The following is a 21932-nucleotide window of genomic DNA, read 5'->3' as shown; positions in this document are numbered from 1 at the left end:
GGGATTTTTGGGGGGAATTTAGGGATTTTTGGGGTTTCATGGGGCACTTTTTGGGGATTTTTGGGGAAGGTTTTGGGGGATTTTTTGGGGATTTTTGTGGGAATTTTTCCAGGAATTTTGGGGGATTTTTTGGAGGGATTTTTAGGGGATTTTTTTGGGGAATTTTGAGGATGTTTTCTGGGATTTTTTGGGGAATTTTTGAGGATATTTTCTGGGATTTTTTGGGGAATTTTGGGGGAATTTTGGAGGATTTTTTTGAGGAATTTTTGGGGATTTTTTCCCGGGAATTTTGGGGGATTTTTTTCCGAATTTTTTCTGATTTTTTGGGGAATTTTTGTGGGAAATTTTCGGGATTTTTGAGGAGATTTTTGGGGGAATGTTTTCGGGATTTTCGAGGAATATTTTCGCCATTTTAGGAGGAATTTTTTGGAATTTTTTCGCCATTTTTTTGCCGATTTTGGGTCATTTTTGGGCGAATCTTTCCGGGATTTTTTTGGGATCGTTCCCGGAATATTCCGGAACGTTCCGGAGGCCGCACCGGTCGAAGATGGCGCCGACGCCGGCGCTGTGGGCGCTGTTCCTGTGCACGTGCAGCCCCGTGGCCAAGAGGATCCCGTCCTTCACCGCGATCGAGCGGTGCGAGAACGACGCGATCAGCAGCTCGTTCCAGCCTGGAATCCCCAAAATTTGGGGTTTTGGGGGAAAAAAAATCAAAGTTAGTGGAAAAAAATCAAAATTCCAGAAAAAAAAACCAAAATTCCACAAAAAAACCCAAAATCCCACAAAAAACAGAGCAAAAATAGGAGGAAAAATCACCAAAATTGAGCAGAAAACTCAAATTTTGATGGTGGGAGATGAGTTCATTCCAGCCTGAAATTCCCAAAATTTGGGATTTTTGGGGGAAAAAAAATCAAAGTTAGTGGAAAAAAATCAAAATTCCACAAAAAAAACCCAAAATTACACAAAAAATGGAGTGAAAATAGGAGGAAAAATCACCAAAATTGAGGGAAAATCGGAATTTTTGGGGTGGGATTGGATCAGCAGCTCGTTCCAGCCTGAAATCCCCAAAATCTGGGGGGTTTTGGGGGAAAAAAGTCAAAATTAGTGGAAAAAAATCAAAATTCCAGAAAAAAAACCCAAAATTCCAGAAAAAACGGAGCAAAAATAGGAGGAAAAATCACCAAAATTTGAGGAAAAAACTCGAATTTTGATGGTGGGAGATGAGTTCATTCCAGCCTGAAATTCCCAACATTTGGGGTTTTGGGGGAAAAAATTCAAAATTAGTGGAAAAAAATCAAAATTCCACAAAAAAACCCCAAAATCCCACAGAAAACAGAGCAAAAATCGGAGGAAAAATCACCAAAATTCAGGAAAAATCGGAATTTTTGGGGTGGGATTGGATCAGCAGCTCGTTCCAGCCTGAAATCCCCAAAATTTGGGGTTTTGGGGGAAAAAATTCAAAATTAGTGGAAAAAAATCAAAATTCCACAAAAAAACCCCAAAATTACACAAAAAATGGAGTGAAAATCGGAGGAAAAATCACCAAAATTGAGGGAAAATTGGAATTTTTGGGGTAGGATTGGATCAGCAGCTCGTTCCAGCCTGAAATCCCCAAAATTTGGGGTTTTGGGGGAAAAAAAATCAAAATTAGTGGAAAAAAAATCAAAATTCCAGAAAAAAACCCCAAAATTCCACAAAAAACGGAGTGAAAATCGGAGGAAAAATCACCAAAATTTGAGGAAAAAACTCGAATTTTGATGGTGGGAGATGAGTTCATTCCAGCCTGAAATTCCCAGAATTTGGGATTTTTGGGGGAAAAAATTCAAAATTAGTGGAAAAAAATCCGAAAATTCCCCCCAAAAAACCCCAAATTTGGGAGAAAAACGAAGTTTAAGGGAAAAAATCCAAATTTTTGGGGTGGGAGTGGATGAGCAGCTGGTTCCAGTCTGGAATTTTGGGAATTTTTAGGAATTTTTGGGGTTTTTTGGGATTTTGGGGCAAAAAAACCTCAAATTTCCCAGAAAAAATACCAAAATCCCAAAAAAACAACCCAAAAATCCCAGAAAAAAACCCCCAAAAATCCCAGAAAAAAAACAAATTTCAGGAAAAAAAAAAAAACAAATTTGAGGGAAAATCCGAATTTTTGGGATCCGCAGCTGGATCCAATCCGGAATTTTGGGAAGTTTTTGGGGAATTTTTGGGATTTTGGGGCAAAAAGAGCCAAAATTGTCCCAAAAATTCACCAAAATCCCCTCCAGATCCCCCCAAACCCCTCCAAAAATTCCCAAATTTACCCCAAAAATTCCCAAAAATCACCCAGAAAATTCCCAAAATCCCCCAAAATTCTCAAAAAATTCCCAAAATTCCATTCCAAAACTGCCCAAAATCCCAAAAATTCCCAAAATTCCTCCCAAAATCCCCCAAATTCCCATTAGAGCCCCTCCAACCCCCAGAATTCAGCCCCGAACGCCCCCAAACCCTCCCCAAAACCCAAAAAAATTCCCAAAAAATTCCCAAAAATTCCCGAAAATTCCCAAAAAATTCCCAACCCCCCCCCAAAATTCCCATTATACCCCACAAAACCGCCCCGAACGCCCCCAAACCGCTCCCAAAAATCCCCAAAAATTCTGAAAATTCCCAAAATTTCATTCCAAAATTCCCAAAAACCCCAAAAAATTCCCAAAATTCCCAAATCCATCCCAAAAATCCCTAAAATCCCCTCTAGACCCTCTCAAACCCCCCCAAATCTCCATTAGAGCCCCTCACACCACCCTATAACCCCCAAAATCTCCCAAAAATCCCCAAAATTCCCCCAAAATTCCCCCAAAATTCCCCAAAATTCCCAAAAATTCCCCAAAATTCCCAAATCCATCCCAAAATTCCCAAATCCATGCCAAAAATCCCCAAAATCCATCCAAAACCCCCCAAAATCCCCATTAGAGCCCCTCACACCATCCTATAACCCCCAAAAGCTCCCAAAAATCCCCAAAAATCCCCCAAAATCCCCAAAAATTCCCCAAAAATTCCCAAAAAATTCCCAAATTCCTCCCAAAATTCCCAAATCCATCCCAAAACTCCCCCAAAATCCCCTCCAGACCCACCCAAACCCCCCCAAAATTCCCATTATACCCCTCAAAACCGCCCCGAACGCCCCCAAACCCTCCCAAAAATCCCCAAAAATTCCCAAAAATTCCCGAAAATTCCCGGAATTCTCCTGACCTGCCCGCAGCAGGATGACCTGGTCGTCCAAGGGGAGCCCCGAGAAGTGGGGGACCCTCTTGGCCCACCCCAAACCTCCCCAAAATCCTCCCCCAACCTGCCAAAAAATCCCCAAAAAATCCCAAAATTTCATTCCAAAATTCCCAAAAACCCCAAAAAAATTCCCAAAATTCCCAAATCCATCCCAAAAATCCCCAAAATCCCCTCTAGACCATCCCAAACCCCCCAAAATCCCCATTAGAGCCCCTCACACCACTCTATAACCCCCAAAAGCTCCCAAAAATCCCCCAAAATCCCCCAAAATTCCCAAAAAATTCCCAAAAAATTCCCCAAAATTCCCAAAAAATTCCCAAAAATTCCCCAAAATTCCCAAATCCATCCCACAATTCCCAAATCCATCCCAAAAATCCCCAAAATCCATCCAAAACCCCCCAAAATCCCCATTAGAGCCCCTCAAACCAACCTATAACCCCCAAAAGCTCCCAAAAATCCCCAAAAATCCCCCAAAATCCCCAAAAATTCCCCAAAAATTCCCAAAAAATTCCCAAATTCCTCCCAAAATTCCCAAATCCATCCCAAAACTCCCCCAAAATCCCCTCCAGACCCACCCAAACCCCCCCAAAATTCCCATTATACCCCTCAGAACCGCCCCGAACGCCCCCAAACCCCCCCCAAAAATCCCCAAAAATTCTGAAAATTCCCAAAATTTCATTCCAAAATTCCCAAAAACCCAAAAAAATTCCCAAAAAATTCCCAAAATTCCCAAATTAATCCCAAAAATCCTTAAAATCCCCTCTAGACCCTCTCAAACCCTCCAAAATCCCCATTAGAGCCCCTCACACCACCCTATAACCCCCAAAAGCTCCCAAAAATCCCCAAAAATCCCCCAAAATTCCCAAAAAATTCCCAAAAATTCCCAAATTCCTCCCAAAATTCCCAAATCCATCCCAAAATTCCCAAAATCCATCCCAAAACACCCCCAAATTCCCATTAGAGCCCCTCCAACCCCCAGAATTCAGCCCCGAACGCCCCCAAACCCTCCCCCAAACCCCCAAAATTCCCCCAAAACCCCCAAAAATTCCCAAAAAATTCCCAAAAATTCCCAAAATTCCCAAATCCATCCCAAAACTCCCCCAAAATCCCCTCCAGACCCACCCAAACCCCCCCAAAATTCCCATTATACCCCACAAAACCGCCCCGAACGCCCCCAAACCCCCCCCAAAAATTCCCAAAAATCCCCGAAAATTCCAAAAATTCCCGAAAATTCCCGGAATTCTCCTGACCTGCCCGCAGCAGGATGACCTGGTCGTCCAAGGGGAGCCCCGAGAAGTGGGGGACCCTCTTGGCCCACTCCACCAGGGTGAAGAGCTGCTTGTCGGCCGCCTGGCAGATGTTGGTCACCGGGTCATTGGGCTGAATTTGGGGCGATTTCGGGGCAAATTGAGACCCCCCCCGAGATTCCCAAATTCCCAACCCAGCCCAGAATTCCCAAAGGGAAAAATCCCGGAAAAAACCCGGCGGGAATCGGAGAAAAAATGGGGAAAAATGACCCAAAAATGGGAAAAAACAAGGTCCAAAATGGAGAAATTTGGTGGAAATCCCAAATTTTGGGGTAAATTGACACCCCCCCCCCGAGATTCCCAAATTCCCAACCCAGCCCAGAATTCCCAAAAGGAAAAATTCTGGAATTGGCCCAAAAATGGGGAAAATTGACCCAAAAATGGGGAAAATCGGCTCAAAAATCGGTGTTGAAAGGGGTGGAATTGGGAGGGAAAATTCTCAAAATTTTGGGGTAAATTGAGACCCCCCCTGAGATTCCCAAATTCCCAACCCAGCCCAGAATTCCCAAAGGGAAAAATCCCGGAAAAAACCCGGCGGGAATCGGAGAAAAAATGGGGAAAAACGGGCAAAAAATGGGGAAAATAGGCACAAAAATCCGCCCAAAAATGGAGAAAATCGGCACAAAAATCGGCCCAAAAATGGGGAAATTGGGAGGGAAAATTCTCAAAATTTCGGGGTAAATTGAGACCCCCCCCGAGATTCCCAAATTCCCAACCCAGCCCAGAATTCCCCAAGGGGAAAAATCCCGGAAAAAACCCGGCGGGAATCGGAGAAAAAATGGGGGAAAACTGGCAAAAAATGGGGAAAATCGGCACAAAAATCGGTGTTAAAATAGGGAAATTGGGAGGGAAAATTCCCAAAATTTTGGGATAAATTGAGACCCCCCCCCCTGAGATTCCCAAATTCCCAACCCAGCCCAGAATTCCCAGAGGGAAAAATCACGGAAAAAACCCGGCGGGAATCGGAGAAAAAATGGGGAAAAACGGGCAAAAAATGGGGAAAATCGGCGCAAAAATCGGTGTTAAAATGGGGAAATTGGGAGGGAAAATTCTCAAAATTTTGGGGTAAATTGAGACCCCCCCCCCGAGATTCCCAAATTCCCAACCCAGCCCAGAATTCCTAAAGGGAAAAATACTGGAATTGGCCCAAAAATGGGGAAAATTGACCCAAAAATGGCAAAAATTGACCCAAAAATGGGGAAAATCGGCCCAAAAATCGGTGTTAAAATGGGGAAATTGGGAGGGAAAATTCCCAAATTTTGGGGTAAATTGAGACCCCCCCCGAGATTCCCAAATTCCCAACCCAGCCCAGAATTCCCAAAAGGAAAAATCCTGGAATTGGCCCAAAAGTGGCAAAAATTGACCCAAAAATGGGGAAAGTCAGCTCAAAAATCGGTGTTAAAATGGGGAAATTGGGAGGGAAAATTCCCAAAATTTTGGGGTAAATTGAGACCCCCCCCCGAGATTCCCAAATTCCCAACCCAGCCCAGAATTCCCAGAGGGAAAAATCCCGGAAAAAACCCGGCGGGAATCGGGGAAAAAATGGGGAAAAACGGGCAAAAAATGGGGAAAATAGGCACAAAAATCCGCCCAAAAATGGGGAAATTGGGAGGGAAAATTCCCAAAATTTTGGTGGAAATTGAGACCCCCCCTGAGATTCCCAAATTCCCAACCCAGCCCAGAATTCCCGAGGAGAAAAATCCTGGAAAAAACCCGGCGGGAATCGGGGAAAAAATGGGGGAAAACAGCCCAAAAATGGGGAAAATAGGCAGAAAAATGGAGACATTTGGTGGAAATCCCAAATTTTGGAGTAAATTGAGACCCCCCCCTGAGATTCCCAAATTCCCAACCCAGCCCAGAATTCCCGAGGGGAAAAATCCCGGAAAAAACCCGGTGGGAATCGGGGAAAAAATGGGGGAAAACGGGCAAAAAATGGGGAAAATCGACACAAAAATCGGTGTTAAAATGGGGAAATTGGGAGGGAAAATTCCCAAAATTTTGGGGTAAATTGAGACACCCCCCCGAGATTCCCAAATTCCCAACCCAGCCCAGAATTCCCAAAGGGAAAAATCCCGGAAAAAACCCGGCGGGAATTGGGGAAAAAATGGGGGAAAACGGGCAAAAAATGGGGAAAAATCAGATTAAAATGGAGAAATTTGGTGGAATTCCCAAATTTTGGGGTAAATTGAGACCCCCACCCTGAGATTCCCAAATTCCCAACCCAGCCCAGAATTCCCAAAGGGAAAAATCCCGGAAAAAACACGGCGGGAATCGGAGAAAAAATGGGGGAAAACGGGCAAAAAATGGGGAAAAATCAGATTAAAATGGAGAAATTTGGTGGAATTCCCAAATTTTGGGGGAAATTGAGACCCCCCCCTGAGATTCCCAAATTCCCAACCCAGCCCAGAATTCCCAGAGGGAAAAATCCTGGAATTGGCTCAAAAATGGGGAAAATTGACCCAAAAATGGGGAAAATCGGCTCAAAAATCGGTGTTAAAATGGGGAAATTGGGAGGGAAAATTCTCAAAATTTTGGGGTAAATTGAGACCCCCACCGAGATTCCCAAATTCCCAACCCAGCCCAGAATTCCCCAAGGGAAAAATCCTGGAAAAAACCCGGCGGGAATCGGGGAAAAAATGGGGGAAAACGGGCAAAAAATGGGGAAAATCAGCGCAAAAATTGGTGTTAAAATGGGGAAATTGGGAGGGAAAATTCTCAAATTTTGGGGGAAATTGAGACCCCCCCCGAGATTCCCAAATTCCCAACACAGCCCAGAATTCCCGAGGAGAAAAATCCTGGAAAAAACCCGGCGGGAATCGGAGAAAAAATGGGGAAAAACGGGCAAAAAATGGCGAAAAATCAGATTAAAATGGAGAAATGTGGTGGAATTCCCAAATTTTGGGGGAAATTGAGACCTCCCCCCTGAGATTCCCAAATTCCCAACCCAGCCCAGAATTCCCAGAGGGAAAAATCCTGGAATTGGCCCAAAAATGGGGAAAATTGACCCAAAAATGGCAAAAATTGACCCAAAAATGGGGAAAGTCGGCTCAAAAATCGGTGTTAAAATGGGGAAATTGGGAGGGAAAATTCCCAAAATTTTGGGGTAAATTGAGACCCCCCCTGAGATTCCCAAATTCCCAACCCAGCCCAGAATTCCCCAAGGGGAAAAATCCCGGAAAAAACCCGGCGGGAATCGGGGAAAAAATGGGGAAAAACGGGCAAAAAATGGGGAAAATCGGCTCAAAAATCGGTGTTAAAATGGGGAAATTGGGAGGGAAAATTCCCAAAATTTTGGGGTAAATTGAGACACCCCCCCGAGATTCCCAAATTCCCAACCCAGCCCAGAATTCCCGAGGAGAAAAATCCTGGAAAAAACCCGGTGGGAATCGGAGAAAAAATGGGGAAAAACGGGCAAAAAATGGGGAAAATAGGCTCAAAAAATGGGGAAATTGGGAGGGAAAATTCTCAAAATTTTTGGGGTAAATTTGGGGAATTTTTGAGGAATTTGGGGAATTTTTGAAAAATTCTAAAGGATTTTGGGGAAACTTTTGAGGATTTTTGGGAAATTTTTGAGAATTTTTGGGGATTTTGGGGAAATTCTCAAATCTTATGGGCAAATTTTGAGGATTTTGGTGGAATTCTGACGGATTTTTGAGAATTTTGGGGAATTTTTGAGGATTTTGGTGAAATTCTGATGAATTTTTGAGGATTTTGGGGACGTTTTGGAGGATTTTGGTGGAATTCTGAGGAATTTTTGAGGAATTTGGGGACATTTCGAGAATTTTGGTGGAATTCTGAGGATTTTTGGGAAATTTCAGAGGAATTTGAGGAATTTTTGAGGATTTTTGGGGATTTTGGAGAAACCCTTAAATCTTATGGACAAATTTTGAGGATTTTGGTGAAATTCTGAGGAATTTTTGAGGAATTTGGGGACGTTTCAAGGATTTTGGTGGAATTCTGATGAATTTTTGAGGATTTTGGTGGAATTCTGAGGATTTTTGGAAAATTTCAGAGGAATTTTTGAGAGAATTTTGGGGGATTTTGGAGAAATTCTCAAATGTTATGGGCAAATTTTGAGGATTTTGGTGGAATTCTGAGGAATTATTGAGAATTTTGGGGACGCTTTAGAGGATTTTGGTGGAATTCTGATGAATTTTTGAGGAATTTGGGGACGTTTTGAGAATTTTTGTGGAATTCTGAGGATTTTTGGGAAATTTCAGAGGAATTTTTGAGAGAATTTTTGGGGCTTTTGGAGAAATTCTCAAATCTTATGGGCAAATTTTGAGGATTTTGGGGACGTTTTGGAGGGTTTTGGTGGAATTCTGCGGAATTCTTGAAAACTTGGGAAAATTTTGGTGGAATTGTGAGGATTTCAGAGAAAATTTTCATCTCCTCGACGGGAATTTCGGACGATTTTGCCGGAATTTCCGCCGATTTCGCCATTTCCCATCCCCGTTTCAGCCCGGGGGTTGGTCCCCTGTTTGAAATTGGCCAAAATTGGTGGAAATTGGCCCAAAATTTGGGGTGGACTCACGGAGGCTCCGCCGGCGCCGTCGTCGCTCTTGGGCTCGACGGCGAGTTCGGCTTCCAGAAGTTTCTCCACCGGCATCTCCTCGTTGGGCGCCGCCCCGAAGTCGCCGTCGGCGTCTTTGTCCTTGCCCCGCTGCCGCTCCTCCTGCACCGCTGCGGGTGGAAATGGGGAGAAAAAGGGGGGAAATGGTGAAAAAACGGCGAAAAACGGTGAAAAAACGGGGAAAATCGGTGAAAAAATGGCGAAAATAGGGGGAAAAATGGTGAAAATCGGGGAAAAAATGGGGAAGAAATGGGGAAAAATGGGGGGAAAATGGTGAGGGAATGGGGGAAAATGGGGGGAAAATGGGGGGGAAATGGGGAAAAATTGGAGGGAAAATGGGGAAAAATGGGAAAAAACGGTGAAAAAATGGGAAAAAACGGTGAAAAAACGGGGAAAATCGGTGAAAAAATGGCGAAAATCGGGCGAAAAATGGGGAAGAAATGGGGAAAAATGGGGGGAAAATGGGGGGAAGTGGGGGGAAAATGGGGGAAAAATGGGGAAAAATGGGAAAAAACTGGGAAAAAATGGTGAAGAAATGGCAAAAAATGGGGAAGAAATGGGAGAAGAATTAGGAAAAGTTGGGGAAAAAATGGGGAGAAACGGTGAAAAATGGTGAAAAACTGGGGGAAAAATGGGGGGAAATGGTGAAGAAATGGCGAAAAACGATGAAAAAATGGGCAAAAAATGGAGGGGAAATGGTGAAGAAATGGTGAAAAATGGGGGGGAAATGGGGAAAAACAGTGAAAAAATGGGAAAACATGGTGAAAAAACGGCGAAAATCGGTGAAAAAATGGGGGGAAAATGGGGCAAAAAGGGTGAAGAAATGGTGAAAAATCAGGGGGAAATAGGGGAGAAATGGCAAAAAATGGGAGAAAAATGGGGGGAAAATGGGGTAAATGAGGTAAAATGGGGAAAATTGAAAAAAATGGGATAAAATGGTGAAAAAATGGAGGAAATCGGTGAAAAAATGGGGAAGAAATGGGGAAAAATGGGGGGAAAATGGGGGGAAAATGGTGAAGGAATGGGGGAAAATGGGGGGAAAATGGGGGGAAATGGGGAAAAATTGGGGGGAAACGGGGAAAAATGGGGAAAAACAGTGAAAAAATGGGAAAAAACGGTGAAAAATCGGCAAAAATCGGTGAAAAAATGGCGAAAATCGGGCGAAAAATGGGGAAGAAATGGGGAAAAATGGGGGGAAAATGGGGGAAAAATGGGGAAAAATGGGAAAAAACTGTGAAAAAATGGAGAAAATCGGGGAAAAATGGGCAAAAAATGGGGAAAAAATGGGGAAAAAATGGCAAAAAATGGGGGGAAAATGAGGAAGAAATTAGGAAAAAATGGAGAAAAAATTGGGAAAAAATGGGGGAAAAAAGGGAAAAAAATGAAAAAAAGGGATGGGATCTGCGGGAAATCCCAAAATCCGGGATGGGAAATCTCCCCCCGTCAATCCCAGTTTGTCCCAGTTTGTCCCAGTTTGTCCCAGTTTGTCCCAGTCCCTCCCAGTATCCCCAAATCTCAATTTCCTCCAATTTCCCACCAAAACCACCAATTTTTGCCCTTTTTTCCCCATTTTTCCCCCGTTTTTCCCCCTTTTTTCCCCATTTTTTCGCCCCAAACCCCTCTCCCAGTTTGTCCCAGTTTGTCCCAGTTTCTCCCAGTCCCTCCCAGTCTCTCCCAGTTTATCCCAGTATCCCCAATCCCCATTTCCCACCAATTTCCCCCCAAAACCGCCAATTTTCACCCTTTTTTCCCCATTTTTCGCCCATTTTTCCCCCTTTTTTCCCTGTTTTTTTGCCCCAAACCCCTCTCCCAGTCCGTCCCAGTTTGTCCCAGTCTCTCCCAGTCTCTCCCAGTTTCTCTCAGTTCCCTCCCAGTATCCCCAATCCCCATTTCCCACCAATTTCCCCCCAGAACTGCCAATTTTTGCCCTTTTTTCCCCATTTTTTGCCTGTTTTTCCCCCTTTTTTCCCCGTTTTTTCGCCCCAAACCCCTCTCCCAGTTTGTCCCAGTTTGTCCCAGTCCATCCCAGTCCCTCCCAGTCCGTCCCAGTCCCTCCCAGTCCCTCCCAGTATCCCCCAGTATCCCCAAATCTCGATTTCCTCCGATTTCCCCCCAAAACCGCTGATTTTCGCCCTTTTTTCCCATTTTTCGCCCGTTTTTCCCCATTTTTCCCCCTTTTTTTCCCGTTTTTTCGCCCCAAACCCCTCTCCCAGTTTGTCCCAGTTTGTCCCAGTCCCTCCCAGTCCCTTCCAGTCTCTCCCAGTCCCTCCCAGTCTCTCCAATCCCCATTTCCCACCAATTTCCCCCCAAAACCGCCAATTTTCGCCCTTTTTTCCCCATTTTTCCCCCTTTTTTTCCCGTTTTTTCACCCCAAACCCCTCTCCCAGTCCGTCCCAGTCTCTCCCAGTTTGTCCCAGTTTCTCTCAGTTCCCTCCCAGCCTCTCCAATCCCCATTTCCCACCAATTTCCCCCCAAAACCGCCAGTTTTCGCCCTTTTTTCCCCATTTTTCGCCCGTTTTTGCCCGTTTTTCCCCCGTTTTTCCCCGTTTTTTCGCCCCAAACCCCTCTCCCAGTTTGTCCCAGTCCGTCCCAGTCCGTCCCAGTCTCACCCTCGCGCTTCATGCCCGTGGCCAGGCACTTCTGGTAGCGGCAGTACTGGCAGCGGTTGCGCTGCCGCTTGTCCACCACGCACTCGCGGTTGTCGCGGCACGTGTAGGTCAGGTCCTTGCGGATCGTGCGCTTGAAGAAGCCCTTGCAGCCCTCGCAGCTGGAGACTCCGTAGTGCTTCCCTAAAAACGGGGATTTTCAGGGAATTTGGGATGAAATCCAAAAAAATCCGCGCGAAAATCGGCGCAGAAACGGCGAAAATCGGCCCAAAAACGGCGAAAATCGACCCAAGATTGACCAAGATTGACCCAACTGCCCTTGAAGAAGCCCTTGCAGCCCTCGCAGCTGGAGACTCCGGAGTGCTTCCCTAAAAACGGGGATTTTCAGGGAATTTGGGATGAAATCCAAAAAAATCCGCGCGAAAATCGGCGCAGAAACGGCAAAAATCGGCCCAAAAACGGCGAAAATCGACCCAAGATTGACCAAGATTGACCCAACTGCCCTTGAAGAAGCCCCTGCAGCCCTCGCAGCTGGAGACTCCGTAGTGCTTCCCTAAAAATGGGAATATTCAGGGAATTTGGGATGAAATCCAAAAAAATCCGCGTGAAAATCGGCGCAGAAACGGCGAAAATCGGCCCAAAAACGGCGAAAATCGACCCAAGATTGACCAAGATTGACCCAACTGTCCTTGGAAGAGACCTTGCAACCGTCACAGCTGAGACTCCGGAGTGATTCCCTAAAAATGGGGATTTTCAGGGAATTTGGGACAAAATCCCAAAAAATATGGCAAAAAATTGGCTCAAAAATGGCAAAAATCGGCCCAAAAATGGCGAAAATCGACCCAAGATTGACCCAACTGTCCTTGAAGAAGCCCTTGCAGCCCTCACAGCTGGGATTATGGAGTGATTCTCTAAAAATGGGGATTTTCAGGGAATTTGGGAGAAAATCCCAAAAATTGGTAAAAAATCAGCTCAAAAATGGCGAAAATCGGCCCAAAAACGGCGAAAATCGGCCCAAGATTGACCAGGATTGACCCAAAGTGCCCTTGGAGAAGACCTTGCAACCGTCACAGCTGAGATTATGGAGTGATTCCCTAAAAATGGGGATTTTAGGGAATTTGGGATGAAATCCCAAAAAATTTGGCAAAAAATCGACTCAAAAATGGCGAAAATCGGCCCAAAAATGGCGAAAATCGACCCAAGATTGACCAAGATTGACCCAACTGTCCTTGGAGAAGACCTTGCAGCCCTCACAGCTGGGATTATGGAGTGATTCCCTAAAAATGGGAATTTTCAGGGAATTTGGGATGAAATCCCAAAAATCGGTAAAAAATCAGCTCAAAAATGGTGAAAATCGGCCCAAAAACGGCGAAAATCGACTCAAGATTGACCAAGATTGACCCAAAGTGCCCTTGAAGAAGTCCTTGCAGCCCTTGCAGCTGAGATTATGGAGTGATTCCCTAAAAATGGGGATTTTTAGGGAATTTGGGACGAAATCCAAAAAAATCCGTGTGAAAATCGGCGCAGAAACGGCGAAAATCGGCCCAAAAATGGCGAAAATCGGCCAGAAACTGTGAAAATCCACCCAAAATCGACCCAAAGTGGTCTTGGAGAAGACCTTGCAGCCCTCACAGCTGAGATCTGGGAATGTTTCCCTGGAATTGGGAATTTTCAGGGAATTTGGGAGAAAATCCCAAAAAAATCGGTGCGAAAATCCCAAAAAATCGGCTCAAAAAAATGAAAAATTGGCTCAAAATTCAAAAAACATCAGCTCAAAAATCGGGTCAAAAATCTCAAAAAATCGGCTCAAAATTAAAAAAAAAAAATCAGCTCATAATTCCATAAAATCGGCTCTAAATTCCAAAAAAAATCGGCTCAAAAATATCAGAAAATCGGCTCAAAAATCCCAAAAAATTGCGTCAAATTTTTTTCCCATTTTTTCCCATTTTCCCCCATTTTTTGCCCAAAATCCCGGTTTTTCGCCCCAAATCCTCCTCACCCGAGCTCCTGTCCCCGCAGAAGTTTCACAGGTGCTTCCTGTGCCCCCAAATTCCCATTTTTTGCCCCAAAATCTCCTTTTTGCCCCAAAAATCTCCATATCTTCCCATTTTTTCCCATTTTTTCCCCCGTTTTTTGCCCAAAATCTCGTTTTTTTGCCCCAAATCCTCCTCACCCAAGCTCCTGTCCCCACAGACGTTTCACAGGCGCTTCCTGTGTCCCCAAATTCCCTTTTTTTGCCCCAAAATATCATTTTTGCCCCCAAAAATCTCCATTTTTTTCCCTTTTTTTCCCTTTTTTTCCCGTTTTTTGCTCAAAATCTCGTTTTTTCGCCCCAAATCCCGCTCACCCGAGCTCCTGTCCCCGCAGATGGCACAGAGGCACTTCCTGTGCCCCCAAATTCCCATTTTTTGCCCCAAAAATCTCATTTTTGCCCAAAAATCTCCATTTTTTTCCCTTTTTTTCCCTTTTTTTCCCGTTTTTTGCCCAAAATCCCGTTTTTTCGCCCCAAATCCCGCTCACCCGAGCTCCTGTCCCCACCGATGGGACAGAGGCGCTTCCTGTGCCCCCAAATTCCCATTTTTTGCCCCAAAATCTCCTTTTTGCCCCAAAAATCTCCATTTTTTCCCATTTTTTCCCATTTTTTTCCCATTTTTTGCCCAAAATCCCGTTTTTTCGCCCCAAATCCCGCTCACCCGAGCTCCTGTCCCCGCAGATGGCACAGAGGCACTTCCTGTGCCCCCAAATTCCCATTTTTTGCCCCAAAATCTCTATTTTTTTGCCAAAAATCTCATTTTTGCCCAAAAATCTCAATTTTATCCCATTTTTTGCCCAAAATCCCGTTTTTTCACCCCAAATCCTCCTCACCCAAGCTCCTGTCCCCGCAGATGGCACAAAGGCGCTTCCTGTGCCCCCAAATTCCCATTTTTTGCCCCAAAATCTCATTTTTGCCCCAAAAATCTCCATTTTTTTCCCATTTTTTCCCATTTTTTCCCCGTTTTTTGCCCAAAATCCCGTTTTTTCGCCCCAAATCCCGCTCACCCGAGCTCCTGTCCCCGCAGATGGCGCAGAGCCTCTTGCCGGGGCCGTGGGGGGCGCAGGGGGGGGGACCCCGAATTCCCAGCGGGGGCTTCACGTCCTCGGCGGCGCCCCCGGGCGGCAGCGCCAGCGGCACCGCGGAGTTGATCTGGGGGAAAAAAACGCAATTTTGGGAAAATTTCCACCCCAAAAAATCACCAGACCCCAAATCCCCATTTTTCCCAAAAAAATCCCCATTATTCCCCCCAAAATCCACATTTTTTGCCCGATTTTTCCCCCAAAATCCCTGTTTTTTCCCTGATTTTTCCCCCAAAATCCCCATTTTTTTACCCAATTTTGCCCCCAAAATCCCCATTTTTTTACCCAATTTTGCCCCCAAAATCCCCATTTTTCCCCAAAATCTCCCATTTTTTACCTGATTTTTCCCCAAAATCCCCATTTTTTCCCCATTTTCTCCCATTTTTTCCCCATTTGTTTCCATTTTTACCCATTTTGTCCATTTTTCCCATTATTTCCCCATTTTTCCCCATTTTTTCCCATTTTGCAATTTTTCCCCATTTTTGCCCATTTTTCTCCCAAAAATCCCATTTTTCATCCAATTTTTCCCAGAAATCCCCATTTTTGCCCATTTTCCCCCATTTTTCCTATTTTTGCCCATTTTTACCCATTTTCCAATTTTTTCCCATTTTTCTCCATTTTCCCCATTTTTTCCCATTTTTCACTCGATTTTTCCCCCAAAATCCCCATTTTTTACCCAAATTTTCCCCAAAATCCCCGTTTTTTTCCATTTTTTGCCCATTTTTTCCCATTTTTGATCTGATTTTTCCACCAAAACCCCCATTTTTTTCCCGATTTTTCCCCAAAATCCCCATTTTTTCCTGTTTTTTCCCCATTTTCCCCCATTTTTTTTCCCATTTTTCCCATTTTTCCCATTTTTCCCATTTTTTCCCAATTTCGCCCGTTTTTCACCCATTTCTCCTCACCTGGGGCCCGCTGCCGTAGCCGATGACGGGGATGGGGGTCCCCAAACCCCCAATTTTCCCCATTTTTTGCCCATTTTTCCCCATTTTTCCCATTTTTTCCCATTTTTTCCCATTTTTGCCCATTTTCACCCATTTTTCACCCATTTCTCCTCACCTGGGGCCGCTGCCGTAGCCAATGACGGGGAAGGGGGTCCCCAAACCCCCAATTTTCCCCATTTTTTCCCCCCAAAATCCCCTTTTTTTACCCAATTTTTCCCATTTTTTCCCCATTTTTCCCATTTTTTCCCAATTTCGCCCGTTTTTCACCCATTTCTCCTCACCTGGGGCCCGCTGCCGTAGCCGATGACGGGGAAGGGGGTCCCCAAACCCCCAATTTTCCCCATTTTTTGCCCATTTTCCCCCATTTTTTGCCCATTTTTCCCATTTTTTCCCATTTTTCCCCATTTTTCCCATTTTTTCCCAATTTCGCCCGTTTTTCACCCATTTCTCCTCACCTGGGGCCCGCTGCCGTAGCCGATGACGGGGAAGGGGGTCCCCAAACCCCCAATTTTCCCCATTTTTTCCCCCCAAAATCCCCATTTTTCCCCATTTTTCCCCGTTTTTTCCCATTTTTTCCCATTTTTGCCCATTTTTCCCAATTTCGCCCTTTTTTCACCCATTTCTCCTCACCTGGGGCCCGCTGCCGTAGCCGATGACGGGGAAGGGGGTCCCCAAACCCCCAATTTTCCCCATTTTTTCCCCCCAAAATCCCCATTTTTCCCCATTTTTCCCCGTTTTTTCCCATTTTTTCCCATTTTTGCCCATTTTTCCCAATTTCGCCCTTTTTTCACCCATTTCTCCTCACCTGGGGCCCGCTGCCGTAGCCGATGACGGGGATGGGGGTCCCCAAACCCCCAATTTTCCCCACTTTTTCCCCCCAAAATCCCCATTTTTCCCCATTTTTCCCCGTTTTTCCCATTTTTTCCCAATTTCTCCCGTTTTTCACCCATTTCTCCTCACCTGGGGCCCGCTGCCGTAGCCGATGACGGGGAAGGGGGTCCCCAAACCCCCAATTTTCCCCATTTTTTGCCCATTTTCCCCCGTTTTTTTTCCCGTTTTTTCCCATTTTTCCCATTTTTGCCCAATTTCGCCCGTTTTTCACCCATTTCTCCTCACCTGGGGCCCGCTGCCGTAGCCGATGACGGGGATGGGGGTCCCCAAACCCCCAATTTTCCCCATTTTTTTTCCCATTTTTCCCCATTTTTCCCCATTTTTTACCCAATTTTTCCCATTTTTTCCCATTTTTTCCCAATTTCGCCCGTTTTTCACCCATTTCTCCTCACCTGGGGCCCGCTGCCGTAGCCGATGACGGGGAAGGGGGTCCCCAAACCCCCAATTTTCCCCATTTTTTCCCCCCAAATCCCCATTTTTCCCCAATTTTTCCCATTTTTCCCATTTTTTCCCATTTTTTCCCAATTTCGCCCATTTTTCACCCATTTCTCCTCACCTGGGGCCCGCTGCCGTAGCCAATGACGGGGATGGGGGTCCCCAGGGTGGGGGCGGGGCCCAGGCTCGGGGGGGACCCCATGGCCGGGGGGGGAGGGGAGGCGGCGCTCGCGCTGTCGGGGCTGCGGCACTCTGGGGGGACCCCGAAATTCCCGTGAAATGACCCAAAATTGCACCAAAACAGCCGAAAATTGCACCAAAATAGCCAAAAATTGCACTAAAACAGCTCAAAATTGCACTAAAATAGACCAAAGTTGCACCAAAATAGCCCCAAAAAACCCCAAATTGCACTAAAATGGCCCAAAATTGCATTAAAATAGACTAAAATTGCACTAGAATAACCCAAAATACCATCAGGATCCCAAATTACAACAAAATAGCCCAAAATTGCACTAAAATAGACCAAAATAGCTCCAAAATACCCCAAATTGCAATAAAATGGCCCAAAATTGCATTAAAATAGACCAAAATTGTACTGAAATAGCTAAAATTGCACTAAAATAGCCCAAATTGCACTAAAATAGCCAGAATTGTACTAAAATAGCCAAAATTATAGCAAAATGGCCTAAAATTGCATTAAAATAGACCAAAATTGCACTAAAATACCCCAAAATTCCATCAGGATCCCCAAATTACAAAAACTGGCCGAAAATTGCACTAAAATAGACCAAAGTTGCACCAAAATAGCCCCAAAAAACCCCAAATTGCACTAAAATAGACCAAAATTGCACTAGAATAACCCAAAATACCATCAGGAAACCCAAATTACAACAAAATGGCCCAAAATTGCACTAAAATACCCCAAAATACCATCAGGAAAGCCAAATTACAACAAAATGGCTGAAAATTGCACTAAAATAGACCAAAATTGCACTAGAATAACCCAAAATACCATCAGGAAACCCAAATTACAACAAAATGGCCCAAAATTGCACTAAAATACCCCAAAATACCATCAGGAAAGCCAAATTACAACAAAATGGCTGAAAATTGCACTAAAATAGACCAAAATTGCACCAAATAGCCCAAATCACACTAAAATAGCCAAAAATTGCACTAAAATAGCTCAAAATTGCGACAAAATAGTCCCAAAATAGCCCAAATTGCACTAAAATAGCCAAAATTGTACTAAAATAGCCAAAATTACAGCAAAATGGCCTAAAATTGCATTAAAACAGACCAAAATTGCACTAAAATACCCCAAAATTCCATCGGGATCCCCAAATTACAACAAAATGGCCCAAAATTGCACTAAAATAGCTGAAAATTGCACCAAAATAGCCCTGAAATAGCCCAAATTGCACTAAAGTAGACCAAAATTGCACTAGAATACCCCAAAATACCATCAGGATCCCAAAATTACAACAAAATGGCCCAAATTGCTCTAAAATAGACCAAAATTGCACCAAAATAGCCCAAAAAAAAACCCAAATTGCACTAAAATAGCCCAAAATTGCATTAAAATAGCCCAAAATTGTGCTAAAACAGACCAAAATTGCATTAAAATAGCAAAAAATTGCACTAAAATAGCCCAAAGTCGCACTGAAATAGACCAAAATTAAACAAAGTAGATCAAAATTACACTAAAACAACCCAAAATTGCACTGAAATAGCTCAAAATTGCACTGAAATAGTCCAAAATTGCACTAAAATAACTGAAAATTCCATTAACACAGCCCAAATCGCACTAAAATAACCAAAACTGCACCAAAGTAGCCCAAAACTGCACCAAAGTAGCCCAAAACTGCATTAAAATAGCCAAAATTGCACCAAAATAGCCAAAATGGCACTAAAATAGCCCAAAATTGCACCAAAATAGCCAAAATGGCACTAAAATAGCCCAAAATTGCACTAAAATAGCCCAAAATTGCACCAAAATAGCCAAAATGGCACTAAAATAGCCAAAATTGCACTAAAATAGCCAAAATGGCACTAAAATAGCCCAAAATTGTACTAAAATAGCCAAAATGGCACTAAAATAGCCAAAATTGTACTAAAATAGCCAAAATTGCACCAAAATAGCCAAAATGGCACTAAAATAGCCCAAAATTGCACTAAAATAGCCCAAAATTGCACTAAAATAGCCAAAATTGTACTAAAATAGCCAAAATGGCACTAAAATAGCCCAAAATTGCACCAAAATAGCCAAAATAGCACTAAAATAGCCAAAATTGCACTAAAATAGCCAAAATTGCACCAAAATAGCCAAAATAGCACTAAAATAGCCCAAAATTGCACTAAAATAGCCCAAAATTGCACCAAAATAGCCAAAATAGCACTAAAATAGCCAAAATTGCACCAAAATAGCCAAAATTGCTCTAAAATAGCCCAAAATTGCGCTCAGACCCCCTGACATCCCCTCAGAGCCCCCAAACCCTCTCAGATCCCCTCAGGACCCCCAAATCCCCTCAGACCCCCCAATTCCCCTCAGGACCCCTCAATTCCCTTCAGACCCCCCCAAATCCCCTCAGACCCCCCCAGTTCCCCTCAGAACCCCTCAATTCCCCTCAGGACCCCCCAGTTCCCCTCAGGACCCCCAATTCCCCTCAGACCCCCCTCACATCCCCTCAGACCCCCCAAATCTCCTCAGAAGCCCCCAATTCCCTTCAGGACCCCCCAATTCCCCTCAGAACCCCCCAAATCTCCTCAGAACCCCCCAATTCCCCTCATAACTCCCTCCCATCCCCTCAGACCCCCCCAAATCCCCTCAGGACCCCTCAAACCCCCTCAGGATCCCCCAAATCCCCTAAGGACCCCCCAAAACCTCTTCACATCCCCTCAGGACCCCCCAATTCCCCTCAGGACCCCCCAAATCTCCTCAGAACCCCCCAATTCCCCTCATAACTCCCTCCCATCTCCTCAGGATCCCCAAAACCCCCTCAGGACCCCCCAGTTCCCCTCAGGACCCCCCAGTTCTCCCCAGGACCCCCCAATTCCCCTCAGACCCCCCAGTTCCCCTCACACCCCCCTCCCATCCCCTAAGGATCCCCAAAACCCCCTCAGGACCCCCCAGTTCCCTTCAGGACCCCCCCAATTCCCCTCAGGACCCCCCAATTCCCCTCACACCCCCCAAATCCCCTCGCACCCCCTCCCATCCCCTCAGGACCCCCCAATTCCCCTCAGGACCCCCCAATTCCCCTCACACCCCCCAGTTCCCCTCGCACCCCCTCCCATCCCCTCAGGACCCCCCAATTCCCCTCACACCCCCCAAATCCCCTCGCACCCCCTCCCATCCCCTCAGGACCCCCCAATTCCCCTCAGGACCCCCCAATTCCCCTCACACCCCCCTCCCATCCCCTCAGACCCCCCAATTCCCCTCACACCCCCCAATTCCCCTCGCACCCCCCAGTTCCCCTCGCACCCCCTCCCATCCCCTCACACCCCCCAATTCCCCTCACACCCCCCAATTCCCCTCGCACCCCCCTCCCATCCCCTCACACCCCCCAATTCCCCTCAGGACCCCCCAATTCCCCTCACACCCCCCTCCCATCCCCTAAGGATCCCCAAAACCCCCTCAGGACTCCCCAATTCCCCTCAGGACCCCCCAATTCCCCTCGCACCCCCCAGTTCCCCTCGCACCCCCTCCCATCCCCTCAGACCCCCCCCAATTCCCCTCGCACCCCCCAATTCCCCTCACACCCCCTCCCATCCCCTCAGACCCCCCAATTCCCCTCAGACCCCCCAGTTCCCCTCGCACCCCCTCCCATCCCCTCACACCCCCGTTCCCCGCTCCCCGCCCCGCCGCCACCCGGTGCTGACCGCGGTCGCTGTCGCCCATCCCGCGCTGCCGGGGGGGGGTCCCGGGGCTCCTCCGGCGCCCCCCAAAATTCCCGCCCCGGCCCCCGCCCCCCCCCACCCCCCTCCCCCCCCGCTCCGCCGCCGCCGCCGCCGCCGCCGGGCCCCGCCGGGCCCACAATGCACCGCGGCCAGCGCCGCCCCGCCCCGCGCCGCCGCCATCGGCCCGGGGCGGGAGGAGGCGGGGAAAGGGGACGGGAAGGGGAAAGGGGATGGGGATGGGGAAAAGGGGATGGGGAAGGGGATGGGAAAGGGGATGGGGAAAAGGGAAAAGGGGATGGGGAAAGGAGATGGGGATGGGGATGGGGATGGGGAAAAGGGGATGGGGAAAAGGGGATGGGGAAAAGGGAAGAGGGGATGGGGAAAAGGGGATGGGGAAAAGGGGATGGGGAAAAGGGAAAAGGGGATGGGGAAAAGGGAAAAGGGGATGGGGAAAAGGGAAGAGGGGATGGGGAAAAGGGGATGGGGAAAAGGGAAAAGGGGATGGGGACGGGAATGGGACCGGGACCGGGGATGGGTATGGGACCAGGGATAGGAACTCGAGTGCCACCAGCTCCTCATGTCACCAAGAGTCCCCCTAGAGTCCCCCAAGTGCCACCAGCTCCCCAAGTGCCACCAACACCCCAAGTGCCACCAGGTCCTTGTGTCACCAAGAGCCCCCCAAGTGGCTCCAGCCCCCCAAGTGCCACCAGGTCCTTGTGGCACCAGGAGCCCCTTGGGTACCACCAGCCCAATCACCGAGCATCGCTTGTACCTGTTTTATTGCTATAAATTCTTTTTAATTTTACTAAAAGTTTATTATTAAAATTTTAACTGTTTTTAAACTGTTTTTTTTTTTTTTAATTTTTGCCATCTTGCTGGCAGTTCCTTCACTCCCCTCTTTCCATCCAAATCT

General features: G+C 46.2%; 1 protein-coding gene across 6 annotated transcripts in view; it reads right to left on the bottom strand.

The window, feature by feature from the left end:
• RXRB (retinoid X receptor beta) overlaps nt 1-21035 on the bottom strand; it is a 36249-nt gene extending 15214 nt beyond the window's left edge. Inside the window, exons 1-7 of one of the 6 annotated variants that reach the window (XM_085565099.1) lie at nt 21002-21035; nt 17244-17374; nt 14778-14922; nt 11742-11921; nt 9094-9242; nt 4503-4632; nt 539-671 (exon numbers count right to left, since the gene is read on the bottom strand). In XM_085565099.1, the coding sequence (XP_085421225.1) occupies nt 539-671; nt 4503-4632; nt 9094-9242; nt 11742-11921; nt 14778-14922; nt 17244-17374; nt 21002-21020 (887 nt within the window). In that variant the 5' untranslated portion in view covers nt 21021-21035. Of the gene's footprint in view, nt 1-538; nt 672-4502; nt 4633-9093; nt 9243-11741; nt 11922-13737; nt 13872-14085; nt 14373-14777; nt 14923-15757; nt 15906-16077; nt 16217-17243; nt 17375-21001 lie in introns of those variants that run through there. The other 5 variants (XM_085565096.1, XM_085565094.1, XM_085565095.1 and 2 more) reach the window with 5 other exon arrangements.
• Between the last annotated feature and the right edge of the window lie 897 nt (nt 21036-21932).

The sequence above is a fragment of the Lonchura striata genome, chromosome 35 (genome assembly GCF_050655825.1).
Source record: "Lonchura striata isolate lonStrDom1 chromosome 35, ASM5065582v1, whole genome shotgun sequence".
NCBI classification, from domain to species: Eukaryota; Metazoa; Chordata; class Aves; order Passeriformes; family Estrildidae; genus Lonchura; species Lonchura striata.
The sequence above is the reverse complement of the archived record's forward strand: the minus strand, read 5'-3'. Positions and strand labels throughout refer to the sequence as shown.